Here is a 24,504-nt window from a genome sequence, read left to right on the forward strand (position 1 = left end):
TAAAAATGTAGTTTATGATTATGAAAAATTTCATATTTAACAATTAGAAAACATTCTTCTATCTTACTATGTAGTTATGTTGTCATACATTTTATGCATTATTTTATGGGTAAAAAGGGTTAAAAAAAATGAATACAGTGATGATGATGATGATGATGTTTGAATACAGTTCAGTGCATTTTCTTTATTTCACGAAAATAATAAAGGGTTGTAACCAGTGATGGTCAAAATTTCCTCAATTACTTACTTACCTCTAATCAGGATATTATTATAACATTTAACCTTTTTGAAAACCATTAAGCAAATGGTTAGAGGCACTTTTTTCCATTAAGCACTGTTTTTCTCCGCTGTCAGAATCACTGGTCTACTGCGAGTCTCCAAGTTCATCTTTTTTTTTGCTAACTTTCGTTAGATTTGAGGCCCATGCAAATGACCTTAATGTGAGATTAATCGCCACTCTATTCCATTGGTTTGTAGTATTTCACTATAAGGTTTTCTTTTTTGTCACTTACATCAAACATGAAAAGGGGGGGCATTTTGATTAATGGTTTGATATAGCAGCAAATCTATGAAGCAAAATGGAGACAACATTAGTTGAGAGACGAAGAAATTTTCACAACGTTTATTGGATACTCACAGACCGTAACTATGAAAATATTAACCTCACAAGCAGAAAGGTCAAGCTTAACAGAACATTAATATATATGCGTCAGGAGTCTTTTCAGTTTTGACCAATGAGAGGAGAGAAAGCAAAGTGATGTAGACAAGAGTATGAGTGTGGTTTATTGTGTCATCTGTGCCTCGATGGCTTGTGCCGTCCACTCGGGTGCTGCCTGACTGATCTTCTCCAGGAGGTTGTTCACCTGGAAGCACAGCGACTGAATCTGCTTGTCCCAGGTGGGCAACGGCTCTCGCGCTGATGGAAATAAGAGATGTCATATTTGTAAGCCTCTTCAATATTATTCATGGCTATAAAGTCCATGTGGACAATTTTGGTGTCAATACTGTCTGTTTTTGCTAAAACGGTGTCATGGCCGGTAAAAAATATTCATGGCCGGTAAATTTTTAGTCACTGGCCATTGGCAGGTGTGCCAAAAAAAAAAAAAAATTAATTAATTAATTAATTAATTAATAAAAAAAAAAATATATATATATATATATATATATATATATACTGTATGTGTATAAAGCGAGAGAGAGAAGTTTAATAAAATTCTATGTATTTCATGCTGTCTTTACTTTCAAAATGGACAATGCCATCTATCTGGTCGATGAATCCATTCATGCGGCCCTCGGTAATCATTTGTGATGCTATCTTTTCTGCCTGTGAAAAGACAAAGACAGCATGAAATACATAGAATTTTATTAAACTTCTCTCTCTCGCTTTATACACATACAGTATATATATTTTTTTTTTTATTAATTAATTAATTTATTTATTTATTTTTTGGCACACCTGCCAATGGCCAGTGACTAAAAATTAACCAGCCATGAATATTTTTTACCGCCCATGACACCGTTTTAGCAAAAACAGACAGTATTGACACCAAAATTGTAGATACCATTGAAAATTTAAAATTCTGTTTTGGAAATTTGATACCACAGCTAAAACTACAAGCCTAACTAATATACATTTAAAACATTATTAAAGCCCCCCTGTGGTGAAAATCAAGCTTTTAATGTTGTGTATTTGTCTATGTGGTGTTTTTATTATGCTTTAAGACAAACCATGTGTAAATTCATAAGTCAACACCATTACTGTATTTTAACTCCGTAAGTATTTTCTCCTTAAAACTGCAGTGAACCAAAGACAGTCTCAAAAACACGGTTTGAAATCGCTGGTGTTTCTGACGTCACAAACTACCTTGTAACCAATCAGATCAACGTGTGATCGTCAACGAGTGGATCTCTGAGCTGGAGTGAGTGAGTGGAGGCGGGACTCATTTGCATATTCATAGAACTGCGTATACTAAATGAGGTAAGGGTATAGAGTTACATTCAAGCTATTTTAAGGCATGAAGATGTTTTTTCAAGGAAAAAAGTTTTAACATTAAAGCACAGACAGAAGCAGGCTGTCACTTTAAGAGCGAATGCACAGATCCAATATACTGATACACATGCATTTACTCTCTCAACTGTTCACGTTCACTTAAGTCATAAGCGACTATGTTTACTAGGATACTCACTGTTTTTTGACATAATTTTGTGTGAATTTGTCCGCTCAAGTGAAAGAAGATGTGAAAGAGAGCTCAGTTTAGTAATGCGTGTCTTCTGTGTCTTCTTGTCAATGCTTAAACTTTCGTGACGATGAAGCTCTGGCCCGTCAACTATCCCGTCAACTCATTTTTTCACGTTCATGTATTTTTAAAATTCATAAAAACCGGCCAACTGGCGAGTGACACTCTTTCATATACTCGCCAGCATCGATTTTTACTTCCATTTGGCGCTTGGCAAGTGTTAATTTTAGGCCCTGTATATATATGTTTTGAACATACTTCTATAGAAGTTTCCTAACAAAGTCAGTAAACACAGCTGTACCTTTGCAGGTGGAATTTCCAAAAGTGCTCCTAACTCTTCAAATGTGATATTATTGTACAGTTTGCTAGCAGACAGCAGGTTGTGCTCAATGACTATGATGCCAGTTCTGCTTCAGCTGCCAGTCCACTTACATAGTCTTTCTTAACCTTCTTAATACTCATCTTCACTGCTTTGTGGACTTTTGCATGGTCTATTTGAGCCTTGAAATTTGCTGCTCTAGGGTTAGGGTTAGTTTGTTTTGTTTTGGAACCTTTTTGTGTGAGATGGGGGGGGGGGCTCCTCTGCGACTCCAGGACAATCCGGGTTCTAAACTACATACTGTAGACAACAGGCTCATTTTAGCCAGATCGCGAGAGTTGGCGGTTCGACATCGAGGTGTCATTCTTGCTCATATTGAGAATTTAGGTTTGAGACTAAATCTAATAAAGAACAATCTGTCACAATGTCAGAGAACTATATTTCTAGGGGTGGTTTTGGATTCAACCACGATGCGGGCAGAATTGTCCCTGGCTCGGGTGGATTCTGTTCTCACCATGGTAGGCAGTCTGAGGCTAGGCCAGGAGCTTTCCGTCCATCAGTGCCAGGTTCTGACAGGTCTTATGGTTGTAGCCGCCAATGTCCGTTGGGCTTGCTGCATATGAGGTCCTTCCACTGATGGCTCAAAACCAGTTTCATCCCTTATTAAAACCCATGTTTATGGTAGGGTCACGTGCTGAGCACTTTGTGCCCTTTCTATCTGAAGGAGTCCCCGGTTTCTCACCTTGGGTCCCTCTCTAGGAGCGTGTTTCCATCTCAGGATCTTCACGATGGACAACTTGCTTACGGGCTGGGGAGCAATCATGGAAGGCCATCCAGCTCGAGATCTTTGGGAGGGCCCTCATCTGTCTTGGCACATCAACTGCCTAGAGATGAGGTCTGTGTTCTTGGCACTACATCACTTCCTTCCAGACCTGTGGGGCTACCATGTGTTGGTGTGGACAAATAACACGTTGGTAGTTTTTTACATAAATCACCAGGGCGTAAATCATAAATCACGTTCGCGCCCCCTGTTCAGGCTGGTACAATAGTTCCTGCTCTGGGCGGATGGCAAACTGCTTTCCCTGAGGGAAGTTTTCATCCCGGGACACCTCAATCTGGGGGCAGACGTCCTGTGGTGGCAGTGGCTGAGGCTTGGAGATTGACGACTCCACCCTCAAGTAGTGGAGTCCGAGGAGTCAAGCCACTCTCCCCTCTGGTTTTCTCTCCATCCTCCAGCTCCTCTGGGGCTGGATGCCATGGTACAGACGTGGCCGATCGCTCTGCTCCCAGGAGTCTTGGCGAGGGTCCATCAGGAGGGGCTTCGCTTAATATTGGCAGCCCCATTCTGGCCGGCCCAAGTATGGTTCGAGGACCTTGTGTTTCTCCTTTTCCGCCAAGGAGGGACATACTATCACAAGCTCAGGGAACAATCTTTCACCCCCGCCTGGAGATTTGGAAACAATGGGTCTGGCCCCTCAGGGGTACCAGTTTATAGATTCTGGTCTCTCTACTGAAGTTAGCAACACCATTCTCAATGCTAGGGCTCCTTCTACTAGAAAGCTGTACGCTCTTACATGGCATTTATTTTTCGTCATGGTGTAAGCAACACCATATGAACCCAGTTGACTGCCTGGTTGGTTCAGTACTGTTCCTTCAGGAGCGTCTGTCAGCTGGGCTGAGCCCCACAACTCTTAAGGTTTATGTGGCCACTATTTTGCCTTGCCACAACCAGATATATAGATATGTCAGTGGGTAAAAATGTATTGGTTTTCCGTTTTCTGCGCGGTGCCAGACGGTTGAGGCCTATCTGCAGACCGCAGGTTCCATCTTGAAATATTTCTGTGGTACTTGAAATAGATGATTTCTCATTGGGTTTCAAATGCTGTCAGTCTGGCCTTTGAGGTGCGTGGGGTGGCTTCGTCTCTAGGAGTCAGAGCCCATTCTACCAGAAGTGATGCTGCCTCGAAGGCGCTAGAAAATGGTGCTTCTTTGGGGAATGTTTGTGCTGTGACAGACTGGTCTTCACCGCACACTTTCACCAGGTTTTAAAGTGTGAATGTGGACTCAGCTTCTGGGGCTCAGGTCCTTTCAGGGTGAGTCCTTCCTTTACTACAATGCTTTTGCAACTTTCCACAAACTGTTTGCAGGCATCCTCTCAGTATGGCAACGTGGATATTGTCGTTCCCATTGCGTCTGAGTTCCCTGAGAGTGGGAACGTGACACTGCGTCACGGTGCCATACTTTGAGTACTTCTGCACGGCTTCTTCAGACAATGAATCTGGTGATGCTCTCACACAGGTGTTATTTATAAAATTGATTATGCACTGCACTGCATCGCTCTTAAGGCGTTCCCATTGCATCAACACCATACGCGGCTTCTCGTTCCCATTCTCAGGGAACCTGGTTATATACATTACCCTGAGACACTGAAGTGATGAAGTGATGTCTTACTCTTATTTATGTGACCATAAATGACAGGGTATTTTAAGTTGTTTCTGGTTCTATAAGGAAAAATTACATCACAGTCTATTCATCATTCACAAACTAAAAATGCAATTCGTATTGCCATATTTTATGTAACACCTGCTTTTAAAAAAACGCTTTTGATGCTACATAAAGAATTAAGGGACCAGAGACTTTCACGTTTCAATGAGCCGTGTGTATTACACCACAAATCCCCATACAGTCAGTAAACATACAACATACATAGTCATTCAGTTGCAAGCGAAATATCAAATAGTTCAGACTTTTATAGTAGCGACTTTAGAGGCTTCGGTACGGACCCCTTCTTCAGAAATGACATGTCCTAGGTATGTGATGGTCTTTTGAAGTGGGTAGAACTCTTTGCTCTATGGTCAGCAAAAACTCACCTCATAACCAACATTCTGACAAAAGAAATGTTCACACGATGGCATATATGCTCCGGCATATTTAGTTTCTGACCGTGGGCCTCAGTTCACTGTCCAGCTACTCAATGATACCTGCAAATGATGGGGTGTAGTTCAAAAACTCACGACAGCTTATCATCCCCAGACCAACTTAACCGAAAGGTTCAACAGGACCTTGAAAACGATGATATCATCTTATGTCCATGACAATCACTGTAACTGGGACAAGTGGATAACAGAATTCCGGTATGCCATTATTTCAGCATGGCAAAAGAGTACAGCTCTCACTCCAGCGGAGATTGCACTAGGACGCAAGCTAAAAGGTCCACTTGAGCGATTAATCCGCAAGCCGCCTAATCCCGACCACGTAGCCTACAGCACTGTTGAGAGGCAGAAAGCTCTTCTTGACCAAGTGAGGGAGAAGACTAGCCAAGCACTACAATACTACAATAAACGTAGAAGAATCCTTTGAAGAAGGAGATCTGGTTTGGATCCTTACTCAACCTCTATCTCATGATGCCAACTATTTTATGGCCAAGTTAGCTACAAAATGGCAAAGACCTGCAAAAATCTTGAAGATGGTTAATAATGTCAATTACAAGGTAGTAATGCTTGACAACCCGAGCCAAAGTGATACTTACCATGTTGAAAAGCTAAAGAGATTTTATGGGACTAATTGAAACAATTTTTGGGGGGAGGGGTGTGTAACAGTTTTACAGTTACATTTGTCCCATTAGCTTTCTATACGTGCAATATTTAATCCTGTCACTAGGGGTGCTCTAGCCAGTAAGATACCTAGTATCATAAAAAGGATAAGAGAAGTAGTAGCCTAGAAATCTAGACGCACCCTAGCGGCAGCAAAATTTATTTTGCAGCCAGGGTAGTCTAGCAACTCTCCGTTGACTTTCGGAGCTGTAAAAACCTAAATCGAGTCAGGCCAATCACATCGTGTGTATAGAGTAGGCGGAGCGGGCTTAACATAATGATGACAGAGTTGCGACGGTTCCCTGCTACTTGAAAACAAAGAAGAGCTGCTGCTGCTGGCGAACAGTCTTTCGAATCGGCTTTGGCCGCGACTCTGGAGGACTTGGAGTTAAGTTTTTCTTTGAGAAAAGAGCAAAGAACGGCACTTAAGTCATTCTTAAAAAAGGAAGATGTGTTTGTAGTTTTGCCGGCCAGATTCAAAAGTTGAATCTATCAACTAACGTTAGCTCCGCTGTTGGGAAAACGCTCTGGTTGGTTGAAGCGCTGTCCTATTGCATGCAGAGGGAATTTGAAAGACAGCCATTTATCCCACCCCTCGGATTGAGCCGTGTCTATGGTGAGTTGCCAGACCTAACATCTTGATGTAGGTCTGGCTTGCCAGGCTAGAGAAGTAGTATGAGGTAGGAAGGATGTGTTAACAAAATGGAGAAGCTTTCTCACCAATGTTGTCTTGTGTTTTTGCCCTGATTTGAGGAACATGAGGTTCCTAAACTCAGATGTAAGTACTTTTGTTTGTATGTATGATGTTATGTAAGGTTTCTGTAAATATGGGATGGGTAAATGTGTTAATGGTGGCACTAAGTTTATCTGTTTGTTTGATGCAGAGGGTTCAATGTGCAGGCATGAGGAGGCAGCTCAACTATAGATAGGACCTTGACCAAAAGAGCGATTCATTGTCTTTGTTTTGCCAACAACACCTTTGTCATCTATTGTTCATTTCACAAGCTACAGTTCGTTCACATTATCGACAGCCATTTGGAAACTCGGTTGCAGGCAGATGTGGCCTAATCATCATTGCACTTAAGTACTGTTTCTTCTTGCTCCTACTACTCTTAAGACTAAGCTCTTGGTAGCCAAAGACGATGCATTCCCTTCCAACTGAATGACTATGTACATTGTATGTTTACTGACTGTATGGTGATTTGTGGTGTAATACACATGGCTCATTGAAACGTAAAAGTCTCTGGTCACCTAATTCTTTATGTAGCATCAAAACAGGGACAAGTGGATACCAGAATTCCGGTATGCCATTAATTCAGCATGGCAAGAGAGTACGGCTCTGACTCCTCATGTTCTCACGCATCCAGCCTCAAGTTTGGTGGATAGTGAGTTTTCTAAATGCTGTATCTCTGTGTGATGGTCCTTATGCAGATTTAACATGTTGCAGCTGACTTCCAATGGCAGTCATCTGATGCACATTCAACTGGTGTTGCATATCTTTAAAATGAATATCAGAGGAATTTTCCAAATCATCCATTCTACATTCAATTTTAAGCATTCTTGAGGCCATTATCATAGTTAACAAACTTTCATCTTCCTCATTTGAAGGAAGGAAGAGGAGGAGATAACAGAGAGTCATCAAAATCACCTTCTTGTTCTACATATTCCTGTTCATTTTCCAGATATAAATTACTGAGAGAATGAATAAGGTCTCAGACAGGCTCACGACGCGTAGTGAAAGTTTCTGAAGAATAGTCTGGGCTTAAAGGAACATCACCCTCTGTCTCTCTTTGCGAGAAGGCCATTTTGCAACTAACAAACCACCTGAAGTAACCTTAGCTTTAAAGACCCAAGTTGATTGCAATGCAATGACGCCTCAAAATATGGTCATAATAAAAACACAAATGTTAGCCTGACTACGTCAGACTTCGTACTTCCGCTCAATTTCAGTTCGCTTCTGTACTCAGTCTGAGATAGCGACCTATCTTCCCGTTTTCCTCCGGCCTGAAAACAGCCGGCCAATCAACGAACAGAGGGCGGGCTGAGAGCCGTGACGTAGACGCTGATTGTACCGTGGATGCGTAGATTTACTTCACATAATCTGCAAAAGTCGTTCACGGCCATGTTCACTCCGGTATTTCGCTCGATGGTTTTGTTTTTCGCATCATACATGTGTTTACAGTGGAAGTTAGATGCGGCTGAGCATGCGCATAACACACGCCATAACCAAACGTTATGTGATTGGCTTACGGGTAACCAATGATTTTAAACTTTAAACTTTTAATGCTTTTGATGCTACTTTAAGAATTAAGGGACCAGAGACTTTCACGTCTCAATGAGCCGTGTGTATTACAACACAAATCACCATACAGTCAGTAAACATACAATGTACATAGTCATTCAGTTGCAAGGGAATGCATCGTCTTTGGCTACCAAGAGCTCAGTCTTAAGAGTAGTAGGAGCAAGAAGAAACAGTACATAAGTGCAATGATGATTAGGCCACATCTGCCTGCAACCGAGTTTCAAAGTGGCTGTCGATAATGTGAACGAACTGTAACTTGTGAAATTAACAATAGATGACAAAGGTGTTGTTGGCAAAACGAAGACAATTAATCCCTTTTTAATCAAGGTCCTATCTATAGTTGAGCTGCCTCCTCATGCCTGCATGTTGAACCCTCTGCATCAAACAAACAGATAAACTTAGTGCCACCATTAACACATTTACCCATCCCATATTTACAGAAACCTTACATAACATCATACATACAAACAAAAGTACTTACATCTGAGTTTAGGAACCTCATGTTCCTCAAATCAGGGCAAAAACACAAGACAGCATTGGTGAGAAAGCTTCTCCATGTGGTTAACACATCCTTCTTACCATGCCTACCTCTTCGTTGGTTATGAGATGAGTTTTTGCAGGACGTAGAGCAAAGAGTTCTACCCCTACCCACTTTATAATCCACAAAGAAAGCACGTATAGAAAGCTAATGGGACAAATGTAACTGTAAAACTTTTACAACCAAACATAGAAAAAGGTATTCAGCTTGATTTAAATGGTCTGTTTTGTAATATGTAGGCTGTGCCGATCAGCGTAACTGTTACTGTTATGCAATATTTATCTGTATCTTTTAAACTGTCAATAAACACTCAGGGCTACATAACCACCGCCTTACCGTCGCACTGTTATTCCAAAAAAAAATATTTAAAAAAATGTGCATGTTTGCAACACCAGTTTCAGTTTTGCTTTAAATAAATACTATATAATACCACTATATAATTTGTTTATTCTATAGGCTACTTATTTTTTTACTTTTTATTTTTTCTGAATACAAAAATAATCATCTTAAATATATTTAAATACAAATTACATTTGACTTTTTCCAAACACTTTAAAATACAAAATAAGTATTTTGTATTTCAAATACATATTTTAAATACATGTATCTGAAATACTGCCCATCCCTGGCTACCATTACATTCAAAGGATTTCTGCAGTGAGGGGAACTTACATGTTTATAATGTATGTAAACATTTTGTTCGTACCTGAACAAAATGCATTAAAAAGAAATCTCTCAAGAACGTCGTGACATACTCAGAACTTATAAAGTTCACTTATAAAACTGTGCTGTAGGAACACAGGAACTTATAATGATAACGTGGTGATAAACTAGACACAGCTGACACGGATGAACTAATAATGACGGTAACCAAGAATACTGATGAGTGACGTTAATCAGAATAAAGACACATAAATGAACACAAACTGAAAGTCCATGAAAACGAAACTAAACTTTACAGAAGCTGGGAATGAGGAATGCAGTATTAGAACAAAAGCTCGTCAACAACCAAACTGCCAATAAGACACTGTACCTCAGTAACCAAATAAATAATTACAAATAACCAATTAGAAGAGATTTTAAAATGAAAGGTATTGGCAGACATAAAAAGTAATAAACATTTAACTAACTTTACCAAAACTAACATTAGATTAACTTTTTTATTAAAAAAAAAAAAAACTAAAAAATTCTCAGTTACACTTGCATCATGTTCTGTTTCTGTAAAAGTCTTTTTCATCTGAACAAAGAGTTATTTACGTGCATATGTATTTGTAGGGGGCGGCATGGTGGTTTGGTGAGTAGCACTGTTGCCTCACAGCAAAAAGACCCTGACTCGAGCATCAGGTCCTGGAGAAGGGATGGATGGAAGGATGTATTTGTAGGCTATAGTGACTAAGTATTGACTCGATAACAAAATGGTTTGTGGTTCACTTCTCAAAGGCTGGATTTTCTGCATGTTAGAATAGTGATAGTATGATAAACAGCATCGAAGAAAATGTAATACCAGTTGATGTTACTCAATAAAAATCTCTGTATGAATTTCTATATGATCTTTACAGTAAATCATTGAGTATCAGATGCAATAGCTGAATGTAGTCACTTAAAACTGTTCAGCAACTCACTCCGGCTATGAAATGGGTGGTGTCTTCACCTCGTGACCTGGTCTTTACTTCTTCTTTCATGATCTTTTAAGATGATATTAAGAGTTCACCCCATCCTTAATACTTTCTTTTTTAGCCGTGCTTTATTAGTTGTGTCTTTGTGTTACTGAAGGACCAATGCCACCTTACTTCAACACTGACTACCTGAAGGAACTTTTTGTACCAGCCGGCAGGGCATTTGCTGCCTTTTCGTTTTGGATTATTTTCCAGTATGTGTTTACACTGGATTTTCAATGTCCTTGTGACCCTAGGGTAAATACTCATGTCTGTGTAGTTTACATGATTGTTCCTGCCATCTCACTTTTCATTGTAATGATGATTGCTGACAAGCGTATGAGGAGTATTTGCTGCTGCAATGGGAGAGGAATACAATGCAAGATGATTATTCTTTCAGTGTCAATAATTAAAGCATTCTCTGTAGCGTGCCTGTGGATAATTGCAGTACTGATTGATGGGGACTGGTATGTGTGCCTTAAAACAACTAACTATAGCTTGCCTCCTTCTGAGCAAAGTTTTTGCAAAAAGATCAAAACCGCTGCTGAAGATGCAGATATCCGAACAAAGAAAAGTTTGTCAAGAGTAAGTATACTTTTTATTTATTTTAAAAGGTGTAGCCTACATTAGGCTTGCCACAGTAGAAGTTAATACCGGTTATACTGGTTAAGAGTATGTACCGAAACCTGATATTAAATGAGCCCTGGTGCCAAATTATGAAAGACAGCAGTCGGAATAAGCTCTGACGTCAAAATTAAATATTGTGGAAGTGTTTTGATTGTAAAATCTAAATAATAACATCATAATAAGCACATGATTTAAATGTCTGTTTTAAGTTAAATATAATATCTAATTTTAAATTACAGAAAGAATAGTCACTGATCTTGTGCCTGTTATCTTGCAATTAATTCATATTAATTTCTTTTTAAGGAGATCGCCATTTTGGTTTTACTTGTAGTAAGTGTCATTTGGACATTCAAGGCAATTAGGCAATCTCCCTGCATGCGGCCACTTGCATATCAGTATAATAAGATTCTGCTGGAGGAGACTGACCTCTATATAACAAAGGAACTGAAAAAACTGGCTGAAGACAAGGCAAAGACAAGAGGACAGGAACAAATAGACAATGCCAAATTATTTCACAATGATGCAGAAACACAGACACCGCAGCCGGAGGAGGTTCCGTTAACAACATTACAGGCCGCATCTAATCAAGCAAACCCAGAGCAACTAGATCGATCTTCAGACACATCTGCTATATCGTCAGAGAATTTCGGGGAAACAGCTGACACTCAACCTCTACTAGACGAAAGACATTGACATTTATTTAAAGTGCATTATATTGGTCTAATCGAAAAGCATGGTTCATTTCGTTCACTTTGACTAAAAACAAATAACACTCTTCATAGAAACTATTTTGTTTAAATAGTTTTGCTACACTAATTAACTGGGAAAACAGATTTTCTGATTTGCTCAATCATATTTGTGATCTTCACAACAAAATTGTGTCTCTTCTAAATGTTATTTATTTGCTTTCTTTTTAATGTAATGCTCTAACGTGTGTAATCTACTAGATTCAATTAAAGTAGGGAATCATAGTTTTCTTAAATCTATTGCATCTATGCTGTTATTAATTTTACAAGCAAAGTCTGTATGTTGGTGACTGAGGGTCTGATACAAGTCAGAAATGCAATAGCAGTGTTTATTAATTTAGCCTGACTTCCAAATATACATTTGATTTGTAATTATTACATTCTATCATGTAATCAAATGAAAAAAAAAGATTTGTAGAGTTTAATTTTTTTTTTTTTTTTTGCTGTTCTCATTATATGCCGTATGAGACATGTAAAGACAACTATGAGTCATGTAGGTCAATAATGCACCACATATATCCACTAACAATTTATTTTATTTTTGTCATTGTTTACGATTCTTTTTGTCATGTTCTCTGTGTTTGTCCCTGAACATTTGGAACTTCCTGTTCTGTCTGCCATCTTTGTAGTCCTTTTGTAGTTTCCTTGTTGTTATCCCCTTGATTGTCTCCCCCATGTCTTGTTACAGTTTTCACAATTGTTAAGATACCAAACCCCATTCTCTGAACCAAATGCCCAACGACGTAATGAATAAATCACTCTTTCTGCAAAACCTTAAACAAGTTCAGGGAGTTAGACATTATTTGAAATTCTCATGCACTCTTTTTGCAAAACTCTTAACACATTTTGCACTGTGATGCACTTGTGTTGTAAAACAGAAAACACAAGTGGGAAAATTTAAACACAACTAGTTGTCACTGTTTACACACAACGACTGGGAGTAGAGGAGGAAGAGAAGTCTATGTAAGAGGAGGAAGAGGAGGAGGACTAGAAAGAGCAAGGTGTGGAGTGTTGTCAAAGCTGGATCCAGCAAACCAGGGATTTAAATATTCTTATAAACATTTGGGATAATGTAAGTACACAAATCAACAAAATATATAATATTGTTATAGTGTTTTTTGGATATTTTGGTCCAAAAATCTTAAATAGTGTGGCTTTAAGAGACTCTTTAAAACAGTCCAGTTCTGGTAAATTGTTCTAATCACCAACGGAAGAGCATCCCATAATGGAGCTGAAAAAGAGGTTGCCCAACCACCCATAGACTTTAACTGAAATGGGGGCTACTAAAGAGTATAAGAACCAGAAGAGTAAAGACACAGAGTTGAGGTATAAGGAGTTCCTAGATTACAGAGATATGCATGGGCTGTCCCATGAATAGTGTTTTATGTCAACATCAGTTCATTAAAATCGATACCTGCCTGTATGGGAAGCCAATGTAATTGATAAAGTACAGGGGAAATATGCTGGCGAACAGTTGTATGAGTCAGTACCGGGTGGCTGAACACTGAATATATTGCAGTTTCTTAATGGATTTATCAGGAAGACCAGAGTTTTGCAATAATAAAGTGCATTGCAATAATACAACCATGAATATCAATATGAATATTAACAATACCTATTAACAACATGGACAAATAGGACTCAACAGTCAAAAGTTCAATAAGCTCAGAGAGTTAGCCTTTGGGGGGCGAAAGATAAGTATAACAAGTACAGGTGAGACAACATTAATATTAACGACTAAACAGGAAGACATTACAGGAATAGTAATTTCTGGAACAGACATATAATCAGATCTATTTAAAATTGTAAGATCACCACCTTTGCCGGTGAGTTAAGGTCTGTCAGTGTATGTACAGTGGGGAGAACAAGTATTTGATACACTGCCGATTTTGCAGGTTTTCCCACTTACAAAGCATGTAGAGGTCTGTAATTTTATCATAGGTACTCTTCAACTGTGAGAGACGGAATCTAAAACAAAAATCCAGAAAATCACATTGTATGATTTTTAAATAATTCATTTGCATTTTATTGCATGACATAAGTATTTGATCACCTACCAACCAGTAAGAATTCCGGCTCTCACAGACCTGTTAGTTTTTCTTTAAGAAGCCCTCCTGTTCTCCACTCATTACCTGTATTAACTGCACCTGTTTGAACTCGTTACCTATATAAAAGGCACCTGTCCACACACTCAATCAAACGGACTCCAACCTCTCCACAATGGCCAAGACCAGAGAGCTGTGTAAGGACATCAGGGATAAAATTGTAGACCTGCACAAGGCTGGGATGGGCTACAGGACAATAGGCAAGCAGCTTGGTGAGAAGGCAACAACTGTTGGCGCAATTATTAGAAAATGGAAGAAGTTCAAGATGACGGTCAATCTCCCTCGGTCTGGGGCACCATGCAAGATCTCACCTCGTGGGGCATCAATGATCATGAGGAAGGTGAGGGATCAGCCCAGAACTACACGGCAGGACCTGGTCAATGACCTGAAGAGAGCTGGGACCACAGTCTCAAACAAAACCATTAGTAACACACTACGCCGTCATGGATTAAAATCCTGCAGCGCACACAAGGTCCCCCTGCTCAAGCCAGCGCATGTCCAGGCCCGTCTGAAGTTTGCCAATGACCATCTGGATGATCCAGAGGAGGAATGGGAGAAGGTCATGTGGTCTGATGAGACAAAAATATAGCTTTTTGGTCTAGACTCCACTCGCCGTGTTTGGAGGAAGAAGAAGGATGAGTACAACCCCAAGAACACCATCCCAACCGTGAAGCATGGAGGTGGAAACATCATTCTTTGGAGATGCTTTTCTGCAAAGGGGACAGGACGACTGCACCGTATTGAGGGGAGGATGGATGGGGCCATGTATCGCGAGATCTTGGCCAACAGCCTCCTTCCCTCAGTAAGAGCATTGAAGATGGGTCATGGTTGGGTCTTCCAGCATGACAACGACCCGAAACACACAGCCAGGGCAACTATAAGTAGTGGCTCCGTAAGTAGCATCTCAAGGTCCTGGAGTGGCCTAGCCAGTCTCCAGACCTGAACCCAATAGAAAATCTTTGGAGGGAGCTGAAAGTCCGTATTGCCCAGCGACAGCCCCGAAACCTGAAGGATCTGGAGAGGGTCTGTATGGAAGAGTGGGCCAAAATCCCTGCTGCAGTGTGTGCAAACCTGGTCAAGAACTACAGGAAACGTATGATCTCTGTAATTGCAAACAAAGGTTTCTATACCAAGTATTAAGTTCTGCTTTTCTGATGTATCAAATACTTATGTCATGCAATAAAATGCAAATTAATTACTTAAAAATCATACAATGTGATTTTCTGGATTTTTGTTTTAGATTCCGTCACTCACAGTTGAAGAGTACCTATGATAAAATTACAGACCTCTACATGCTTTGTAAGTGGGAAAACCTGCAAAATCGGCAGTGTATCAAATACTTGTTCTCCTCACTGTATATCCAGGTTTATACTGTATATCACTGTATATCTATTTTTTACAGTCTATGGTGTGGACCAATTAAGATTGCCAGTCATTTGTCATGTCTCCCGAAGGCAGAGAAAGTCAAGTTTCTTATCCAGAATGATATCATAAAGAAACGCTGCTTTGTTTACTGAGCGCACATTCAACTGAGCATAAATTAGATGTGCAGATAGCCCAATAGCAGGAGAACGAGGTCGGCCACCACGACGCCGGGGTCATCGGCCCTCAGGAGCGGGCTGTGGAGGGGGGTGGTGTCTGTCAAGGTTTCTCCAGGCTCCACCATCTCACACACCCAATGCTCACTCTCACCCGAACACTGCACCTGTTCCCAATCAGCCCTGCAAAAAAGCACACATCTTCCACTGGTCTGGTCTCATCTATGGACAACTTACCCGCTCTACGTACCCTAAGATTCTCCAAGCGATCTCCTTGTGACTTGATAACAATACAAATGTAGTTTATGATTATGAAAAATTCTATTTTACTATGTAGTTATTAGGTTGTCATACAAAACCCTGGGAGCATTATTTTATGGGTAAAAAAGGGTTTAAAAAAATGATTTCTCCAAATTCAAACTCTGAAAATGTTGTTGAATACAGTGATGATGATGATGATGATGATGATGATGATGTTTGAATACAGTTCAGTGCATTTTCTTTATTTCACGAAAATAATAAAGGGTTATAACCAGTGATGGTCAATATTACCTCAATTACTTACTTACCTCTGATCAGGATATTATTATAACATTTACATTTTTTGAAAACCATTAAGCAAATGGTTAGAGGCACTTTTTTCCATTAAGCACTGTTTTTCTCCGCTGTCAGAATCACTGGTCTACTGCGAGTCTCCAAGTTCATCTTTTTTTTGCTAACTTTCGTTAGATTTGAAGCCCATGCAAATGACCTTAATGTGAGATTAATTGCCACTCTATTCCATTGGTTTGTAGTATTTCACTGTAAGGTTTTCTTTTTTGTCACTTACATCAAACATGAAAAGGGGGGGGGTGGCATTTTGATTAATGGTTTGATATAGCAGCAAATCTATGAAGCAAAATGGAGACAACATTAGTTGAGAGACGAAGAAATTTTCACAACGTTTATTGGATACTCACAGACCGTAACTATGAAAATATTAACCTCACAAGCAGAAAGGTCAAGCTTAACAGAACATTAATATATATGCGTCAGGAGTCTTTTCAGTTTTGACCAATGAGAGGAGAGAAAGCAAAGTGATGTAGACAAGAGTATGAGTGTGGTTTATTGTGTCATCTGTGCCTCGATGGCTTGTGCCGTCCACTCGGGTGCTGCCTGACTGATCTTCTCCAGGAGGTTGTTCACCTGGAAGCACAGCGACTGAATCTGCTTGTCCCAGGTGGGCAACGGCTCTCGCGCTGATGGAAATAAGAGATGTCATATTTGTAAGCCTCTTCAATATTATTCATGGCTATACAGTCTTCATCCAACATATTCAGTCAAAAATCAAACATACTTTCAAAATGGACAATGCCATCTATCTGGTCGATGAATCCATTCATGCGGCCCTCGGTAATCATTTGTGACGCTATCTTTTCTGCCTGTGAAAAGACAAAGATATTTATAACAGCATGAAATACATAGAATATTATTAAACTTTTTTTTTTTTTTTTTGGCACACCTGCCAATGGCCAGTGACTAAAAATTTCCTGGACCTTAATTTACACTTTTTCACGTTCATGTATTTTTAAAATTCATAAAAAACGAATTTTTACTTGCATCTGGCGCTTGGCAAGTGTTAATTTTAGGCCCTGTATATATATATATGTTTTGAACATACTTCTATATTAGAAGTGTCCTAACAAAGTCAGTAAACACAGCTGTACCTTTGCAGGTGGAATCTCCAAAAGTGCTCCTAACTCTTCAAATGTGATATTATTGTACAGCTTGCTAGCAGACAGCAGGTTGTGCTCAATGACTGCTCGGTCTAGGATGCTTGAACCTGAAAGCATTAGACAAGTATTAGTCATTGCCTTTGCAGTACTAAAGTAATAATCATTCAGAATCCCAATAATATGTAATACCATCGGCTGTGGTGGCTTTCTGATGTGGCATCAGCATGGCAGCGAACTCTTGCAGCTGGTTTCCCCGAATTATTCGATCCAGGTACATTTTTTCCAGGATGCCGTAGGCGGAAAGTTGCTGACAGCGCTCGTCCTTGAAGAGAGTAGCCAACATACGAGAGCGCTGCTGACCTTATGGACACATTAATAACTGATTAGATAATGCGACCAGCTTCAAATGAGACTGAAAATGGCTAATCGCAGTTCCGGTAGCTTAGCATTAGTGGTGTAACGCATTAGCCGTACCTGCAGAGGCCAGTATAGTGCAGTGAAGCGCGTGTTTCAAGGCCTCCAGACGCTCGGTCTCGTGGACGATGGATTTGTAAGAAAGCTCATTGTAGCGCTGAGCTGCCTCGATGAACTTCCTCCGATAATCCAGAACTCTGGCATAGCAAACCTGATGGAATATATTACAGTTTCACAATAATCATAAAGCAGCCAAATATTACAGAATCACACACTGTCAATTTAGTAATTAACAGAAATTAGTATTTAATAGGGGTGGCTCGATACCACTTTTTCATGTCCGATACCGATACCGATACCACACAATTGAGTATCTGTCAATACCGATACCGATACAATACCATATATTTTTTTCTTAATTAAGCTGTTAATAACACATTTGTCAGGAGGATGCACTGTGCTTAACCTAGCCATCTAAAAAGCATCATGCTCAAACAGTGCAATAAATGTTCTATATAAGTAGCCCACAACATGACTCAGTTGTGCAATACTGCTGCTTAATTTTTATTAAAACATTTTTTAAACAGAACTTGTAGCAGCATTTTTAATTATTCAGCACCATTTAATTAATGAAATTTAAAGTGCAACTGTGCAAATAAAACAAAAATTATAATTCCAGTGCCAAAAACTGGATGTAACACAAAACTCTTATGTAGTCATAGGGCTGTACCCGACTATTCGAATATTCGTTCGGTGGGTTGGTATTCGATTTGAGAATTTGACATTCGAATATTCGTTTTTTTTTTTTTTTTTTTTTACACCTGGCATCCCCCTCGAAATGGTTCTCATTCGCGCTTGAATATGTTCAACACTATAAAATCTGACGAAATATAGATAGACACACGAGACGAGACACGTTCAGAATGAATAAACTTTGAATAAACTACAGAACAGCGCGAGTGGGAAGCGGAGTTCCCATTTCTCCGGCTAGAGCGCAGAACAGCGGAGTTTGTAAGGACAGAAGTGCATGCCTGCGAGCTTGTATTTTGGGTTAAGCTGCGTTGCTTTGACATTGTGGAAAATAGAATAATAGAAACAAAATGTATTAAGCTTTTTACCCCTTATTATCAATCTAAATTAATCTCATTTTTAATTTAACTTAATTTCGTTTTTCTTTATTTAAATTCGTTTTTTTCTTTAATTAAATTTCGTTTTTCTTTATTTAAATTTCGTTTCTTCTTTATTTAAATTTCGTTTTTCTTTATTTAAATTTCGTTTTTTCTTTAATTAAATTTAGTTTTTCTTTATTTAAATTTCGTTTCTTTATTTAAATTTCGTTTTTCTTTAAATTTCGTTTCTTTATTTAAATTTCGTTTTTCTTTATTTAAATTTCGTTTCTTTATTTAAATTTCGTTTTTCTTTATTTAAATTTCGTTTTTTTCTTTATTTAAATTTCGTTTTTATTTATTTAAATCTACCCTTTACTGTGTCAGCTAGTCAGAAAAATATTAGACTACCTTATTAAAAGTATTGCTTAAGTTAACCTGTGTGTGTGTGTGTGTTACGTGCGAGAGTATTTACTTTGTGTTGTTCATGGGGAAGATGCGTTTTATATCACTAGTGCAGTAATCCGTTCTCGGAGCATAAGCCGTGCCCGCGTGAGGCGCGCCGCTTCCTGCTCGCGCTGTTTTGTAGTTTATTAATTATGAACGTATCGCGTCTTATTTTAAATAACTCCACACAGCTGACATGATAACTTAATTGCTGAGAGGGCTTACCTCACTCACCTCTAGCTACCGTTCACGTGATGCCAGTGTTGCCAAGTCCACGGTCTCTCCCACCCCGAAACGCGATTGGCTATTTTTAAGAAGTAATTGGACGGGATTTGTATGTGAAAATCTGGCAACGCTGCGTGACGCGTGTTGCTCATCTCTCTTTACGGCATGTCTCTCAGGTGTTGTTAAGCATTTGTATGACAATTTAGGACTAAGGGACGAGATCGTATCGGATCGGGTTATACTCCCGCGATTCATGCAATATCCGATCCAGTGATTTTGGCCAGTATCGGACTAATACCGATACCGAATATCGGATCGGCGCACCCCTAGTATTTAAGACAATGAAATTAAAATTGTCTCAATATTTTTTTTTTTTTCAACCAAACAACCATTAATTCCAAATATATTACAGCATCTTAGCATGAACTATGTAAGTTTAAGCATAATAATGTATTTATATTTTAATGTTTTTTATTTTTATTTTAAATTATCTACATTTCATTTTTATTTAAAAATATTTTCACAAATATGTAAATTATGATTAATATATTTTACATACATTTTATATATCTTAAATATATTTTAATCGTATTATAAATATAAATTTGTTGAATTGAACAATATAAATACAATATATTTATTATATTTTTATTTATAAACATTAGTTATGTTACATTTTAAAATATTTTAATTAATGTATAAATTATTATTCACATTATTCTGTGTACACTTATTTTAATATATTTTTAAATTTATTTTTACCTACATTTTAACTTTATTTAAAAATATTTTCATAAATGTGTAAATTATTATCCAGATATTGTATAAACATTTTATATATTCTAAATATATTTTAATTGTATTATAATAAATATAAATATTTATTTGTTGAATTAAACAAATACATTTTATTTAATATATATATATTTTGTTTATATACATCACATTTATATTATATTTAAAAATGTTTTCATTAATGCATAAATTATTATTCATAATAATTATTTATGTACTTATATTTAGTACTATTTATATTTTAATGTATTTTTAAAGATTTTAATGTATCTACATTTTATTTTTTATTAAATAAACATTGTCATAAATGTGTAAATTATGATCATATATCTTTCATACATTCCATATATTTTAAATATTTTAATTGTATTATTATAAATATAAATACATATTTGTTGTACAATAAATACATTATATTGAATATACATTTTATTATATACATTTATAATATATAAATATATTACATTTATATATTTTTAAAAAAATCATATATTATAAATTCAGATATTTATACTATGTGTGTGTATATATATATATATATATATATATATATATATATATTAGTTTTTTATTTATTTAAATTTATATATTATATAATAATATAATAAAAAATATTTCAAATACATAAAGTATACATAAAATTTATTAATTTAAACATTTATGAAAATATTTTTAAATAAGAAACATTTTTATATCTATCTATATCTATCTATCTATATATATATATATATATATATATATATATATATATATATATATATACATATATATAAAAAATATATGTATTTTTTATATTTAAAAAATATAAATGCATTTAAAAAATATGACAACTTTCTTTAAGTTTATTAGTGAGGTAAATTAGCATATTCTAAAAGGACAAAATAATGTTCAATTGATGGCGCACCTTGTAGTGAATCTGCAGCTGTTCATTGGTGGATTCGTTCTGAAGTAAAGACGCTCGATTGATGTAGGCCTCGGCCTGAACCGGGTCGTCGTCCTCTAAATACAGGCGAGCGATTTTCAGGTAAGTGTCCAACTTGTAGTCCACGTTGTACTGTCTATAGCATCAGAAAAACAGATGATAACGTAAATACATCATTAGCATTTTGGGTGACTTGCAAATGAAATTAAGGAGCGTGAGTTTGTTCCAAGAGAAAAGTGAGCTTACTTTTGACCCGTCTCCAACGGGATTCCCACGAGAACCTGGGCGGCGTTCCTCCAGTCCTCCTCTTTCTCATAGATTGTGGCTAGATGCTGTCTGATGGAGGCCACCTGCAAGAGCATGAGATCTGCTCATACACATGATCCAGTGCAGCACTGAGGCGAGAGTATCTCTCAGGACACATACCTGTTCTTCAAATGAGATGACTCTGGGCTGAATCTTCTCCAGAGTGAAGTGACACACAGCTTTCGCCGTGCCCTCCGGCAGGTTTGGAAGGTGTGAGCAGAAGTCTGTCAACAGCTGTCTGGATATGACCAGGCTGACGTTCTCATTGACCACTGAGCAAGTGTGCGAAATAGAGGCGCTCATCAGTTTAAACAACGTAAACAGAGCAATTCCATACAAAACGATTTAAGCGGAATATATTCGAATTATATTATCAGACTAGTACAGACTAGTATACTTGTGCATTATACTATACTATATACTAGTGTACTTACTCGCTTCCACAAATGCTTTCAGTGACTCAAGTTGTTCTGCATCAGTAAACTGAAGAGCCTTTTCTAATATTTGACGGTATCTGTCAGAAGAAACACATTCATATAAGACAATAACTAGAATTTCTGCACAAGAACACAACCATATTTATACTTATAACATTTTAAGTTGGATAACAAAATAAAATAATTGGTTGCAGATTTGTTACTTGCTATTTTGCTAGTCAGGGGCAGGTGTGTTGGAGGTAAGTGTCATTCTAGAATATTTAATTGGATAAAAATATAGATATGCCCCTGAATGCAAGATTAGTCATCAATGTTTTTGGTCACTTATTACCAGAAAAAAAGTCAAATTTAAAAAAAAAAAAGAGAGTTTGTTTGATGAAATAACCATTTGTCAAACTTTAGCTGCACACAAAGATATAAATTACCTCAAACCTAAAAGACGTCGACTAAAAACCTCCAATTTTGATTTCATGAGGTCTTTAATTTAGTAAAGTGCTTTTCAAGTTAACTTATTGCCATTACTCCAGCGGCCAGCACTTGCAAAATGTACCATTAAATACATTATCATACGACTATTTATAAATTATTCTAATAACGACTAACCATTAACAACTTATAACGTATTTCGACTGCTATCAAACAAATGTAGGCATGTTGACAGGTATTATCTGCACTGCTTATCCTCACGCTAGCTAATGCTAGCCTGCAGTCACCGCATCTGCAGCATCACATCTTTCATAAGAGAATAACCTACACAATAATACATTCATGCAATAGACATATAGTAAGAACCAATACTGGTAAATGACTTGAGAATACATACTTTCCAGCTAGATCTTTATGAGACCCACTAGAGTTCATCAGCTGCGCGAGCTCCTGCCTCACGCCGGACGCCATTTTCCTTGTCACTCAAACAACAACACTTGCGGCGGACCACCAGAGGGCGCCACTCAATCCCGGCCGGAGGGAAACTGCACACCCTGAGCACTAGAGGGCCTCAGGGTATTTCTTTACTTTTCACTTTTTGTTATTTAAAGGGATAGTTCACTTTAAAATGAAAATTCTGTCATCATATACTCACCCTCATGTTGTTTCAAACCTGTATGAATTTCTTTCTTCTGCTGAACAGAAAGGAAGATATTTAGAAGAATGTCAGTAACCAGACAGTTTCTGGTCTCATTAACTTCCATAGTATATTTATTTCCTACTATGGAAGTCAATGAGACCCAGAAACTGTCTGGTTACTGACATTCTTCTAAATATCTTCCTTTCTGTTCAGCAGAAGAAAGAAATTCATACAGGTTTGAAACAACATGAGGGTGAGTATATGATGACAGAATTTTCATTTTAAAGTGAACTATTCCTTTAAATTTGTTAATCAAATTAAAATTTCATGTAAATTCCAAGTTTTAAGTTTTTCTTTCAACCTCTGCCTTTACCAGCCAGACTATCAGCCAACCCAAGGACCCCAATAGATTTCCCAGTAATGCTTTCAGATAACTTTCATTAATACTTTATATTAACAGAATTATTTAAATCTAATTCTAAAATCTGAAATCTAAAACTTTATTATCGTACAGTGATGACACCATTGCATTTAATAATTATGCTAGCAATAAAGTACAAAAAAATGACTGCTCTTTAGTGCCAGACTATTCTCATTTCCATCGGATCATCACTCTCTTGAGAACTAGACTTCTGTTCTGTAATATTCTGTCTGAAACACTTACTAAATTATATACTATAAACCATATAGTCCAACCCATTTCACATCTATGAATAGTAACAAACAGTGCCAAAGTGCAAGTCTGCAGAGAAGGGAAACTGCAGCAGACACAATAGAATAGAATAGAATAGAATAGAATAGAATAGAATAGAATAGAATAGAATAGAATAGAATAGAATAGAAGGTAATGTAATAATAATACAATACAATGTAACATAATATAATATAATAAGAGCTAGATTTAGTGAATTCATAACTATAAGTAAACAGTCTAAATGTTATGGCAACAACATATACTATATTTTTATTTACGGTACACAAATATAATATAATATAATAATATTTTATAAAAATCAAATAAATGTTAATAGATATGAAATTAGGCACTTTCTGATAATTTGTCATTGATGTTGTTTTTAAAATACAAATGGCTACATCAATATTTAATAATATAATATAATAATTATTTTATATAAATTAAATTAAATAAATGTTAATACAATTAGTCATTTTCTGATAATTTGTCATTGCCACTGTTTTTAAAATATGATACAAATGGCTTCATCAATATTTCTGTTGCACTCTTTGTCCTTACACACGTTTATTGTTTACTTTTTACGTTTTATTACTTTATGAATAAGCTACATTGTAAGTGATGTAATATCTTGATATGGCACGTTAACTGGGCTTTTTGTATAATTTACTCGAACATTAACCCTGATTTTTTATTCAGAATAAAAATAAAAATATA

At 37.2% G+C, this 24,504-nt stretch overlaps 1 protein-coding gene and 1 long non-coding RNA gene across 2 annotated transcripts; both read right to left on the minus strand.

The window, feature by feature from the left end:
- Positions 1–607: 607 nt before the first annotated feature.
- On the minus strand, positions 608–2,631 carry LOC311077063. The gene is made up of 3 exons (XR_014604741.1): positions 2,539–2,631; positions 1,240–1,324; positions 608–916 (listed from the first exon to the last, which is right to left on the minus strand). It is a non-coding gene; the product is annotated as an uncharacterized lncRNA (long non-coding RNA).
- A 13,958-nt stretch (positions 2,632–16,589) lies between these two features.
- cops4 (COP9 constitutive photomorphogenic homolog subunit 4 (Arabidopsis)) lies at positions 16,590–22,976 on the minus strand. Its single transcript, XM_084104122.1, has 10 exons — positions 22,851–22,976; positions 22,025–22,104; positions 21,711–21,862; positions 21,531–21,634; positions 21,267–21,420; positions 17,850–18,000; positions 17,565–17,735; positions 17,367–17,482; positions 16,997–17,081; positions 16,590–16,898 (listed from the first exon to the last, which is right to left on the minus strand). The coding sequence occupies exons 1-10, from the start codon at positions 22,922–22,924 to the stop codon at positions 16,765–16,767; spliced, it is 1,221 nt and encodes a 406-aa protein (XP_083960248.1). The 5' UTR covers positions 22,925–22,976; the 3' UTR covers positions 16,590–16,764.
- Positions 22,977–24,504: the final 1,528 nt, after the last annotated feature.

This window comes from Abramis brama (genome assembly GCF_963993115.1).
Source record: "Abramis brama genome assembly, chromosome: 25".
Taxonomy (NCBI): Eukaryota; Metazoa; Chordata; class Actinopteri; order Cypriniformes; family Leuciscidae; genus Abramis; species Abramis brama.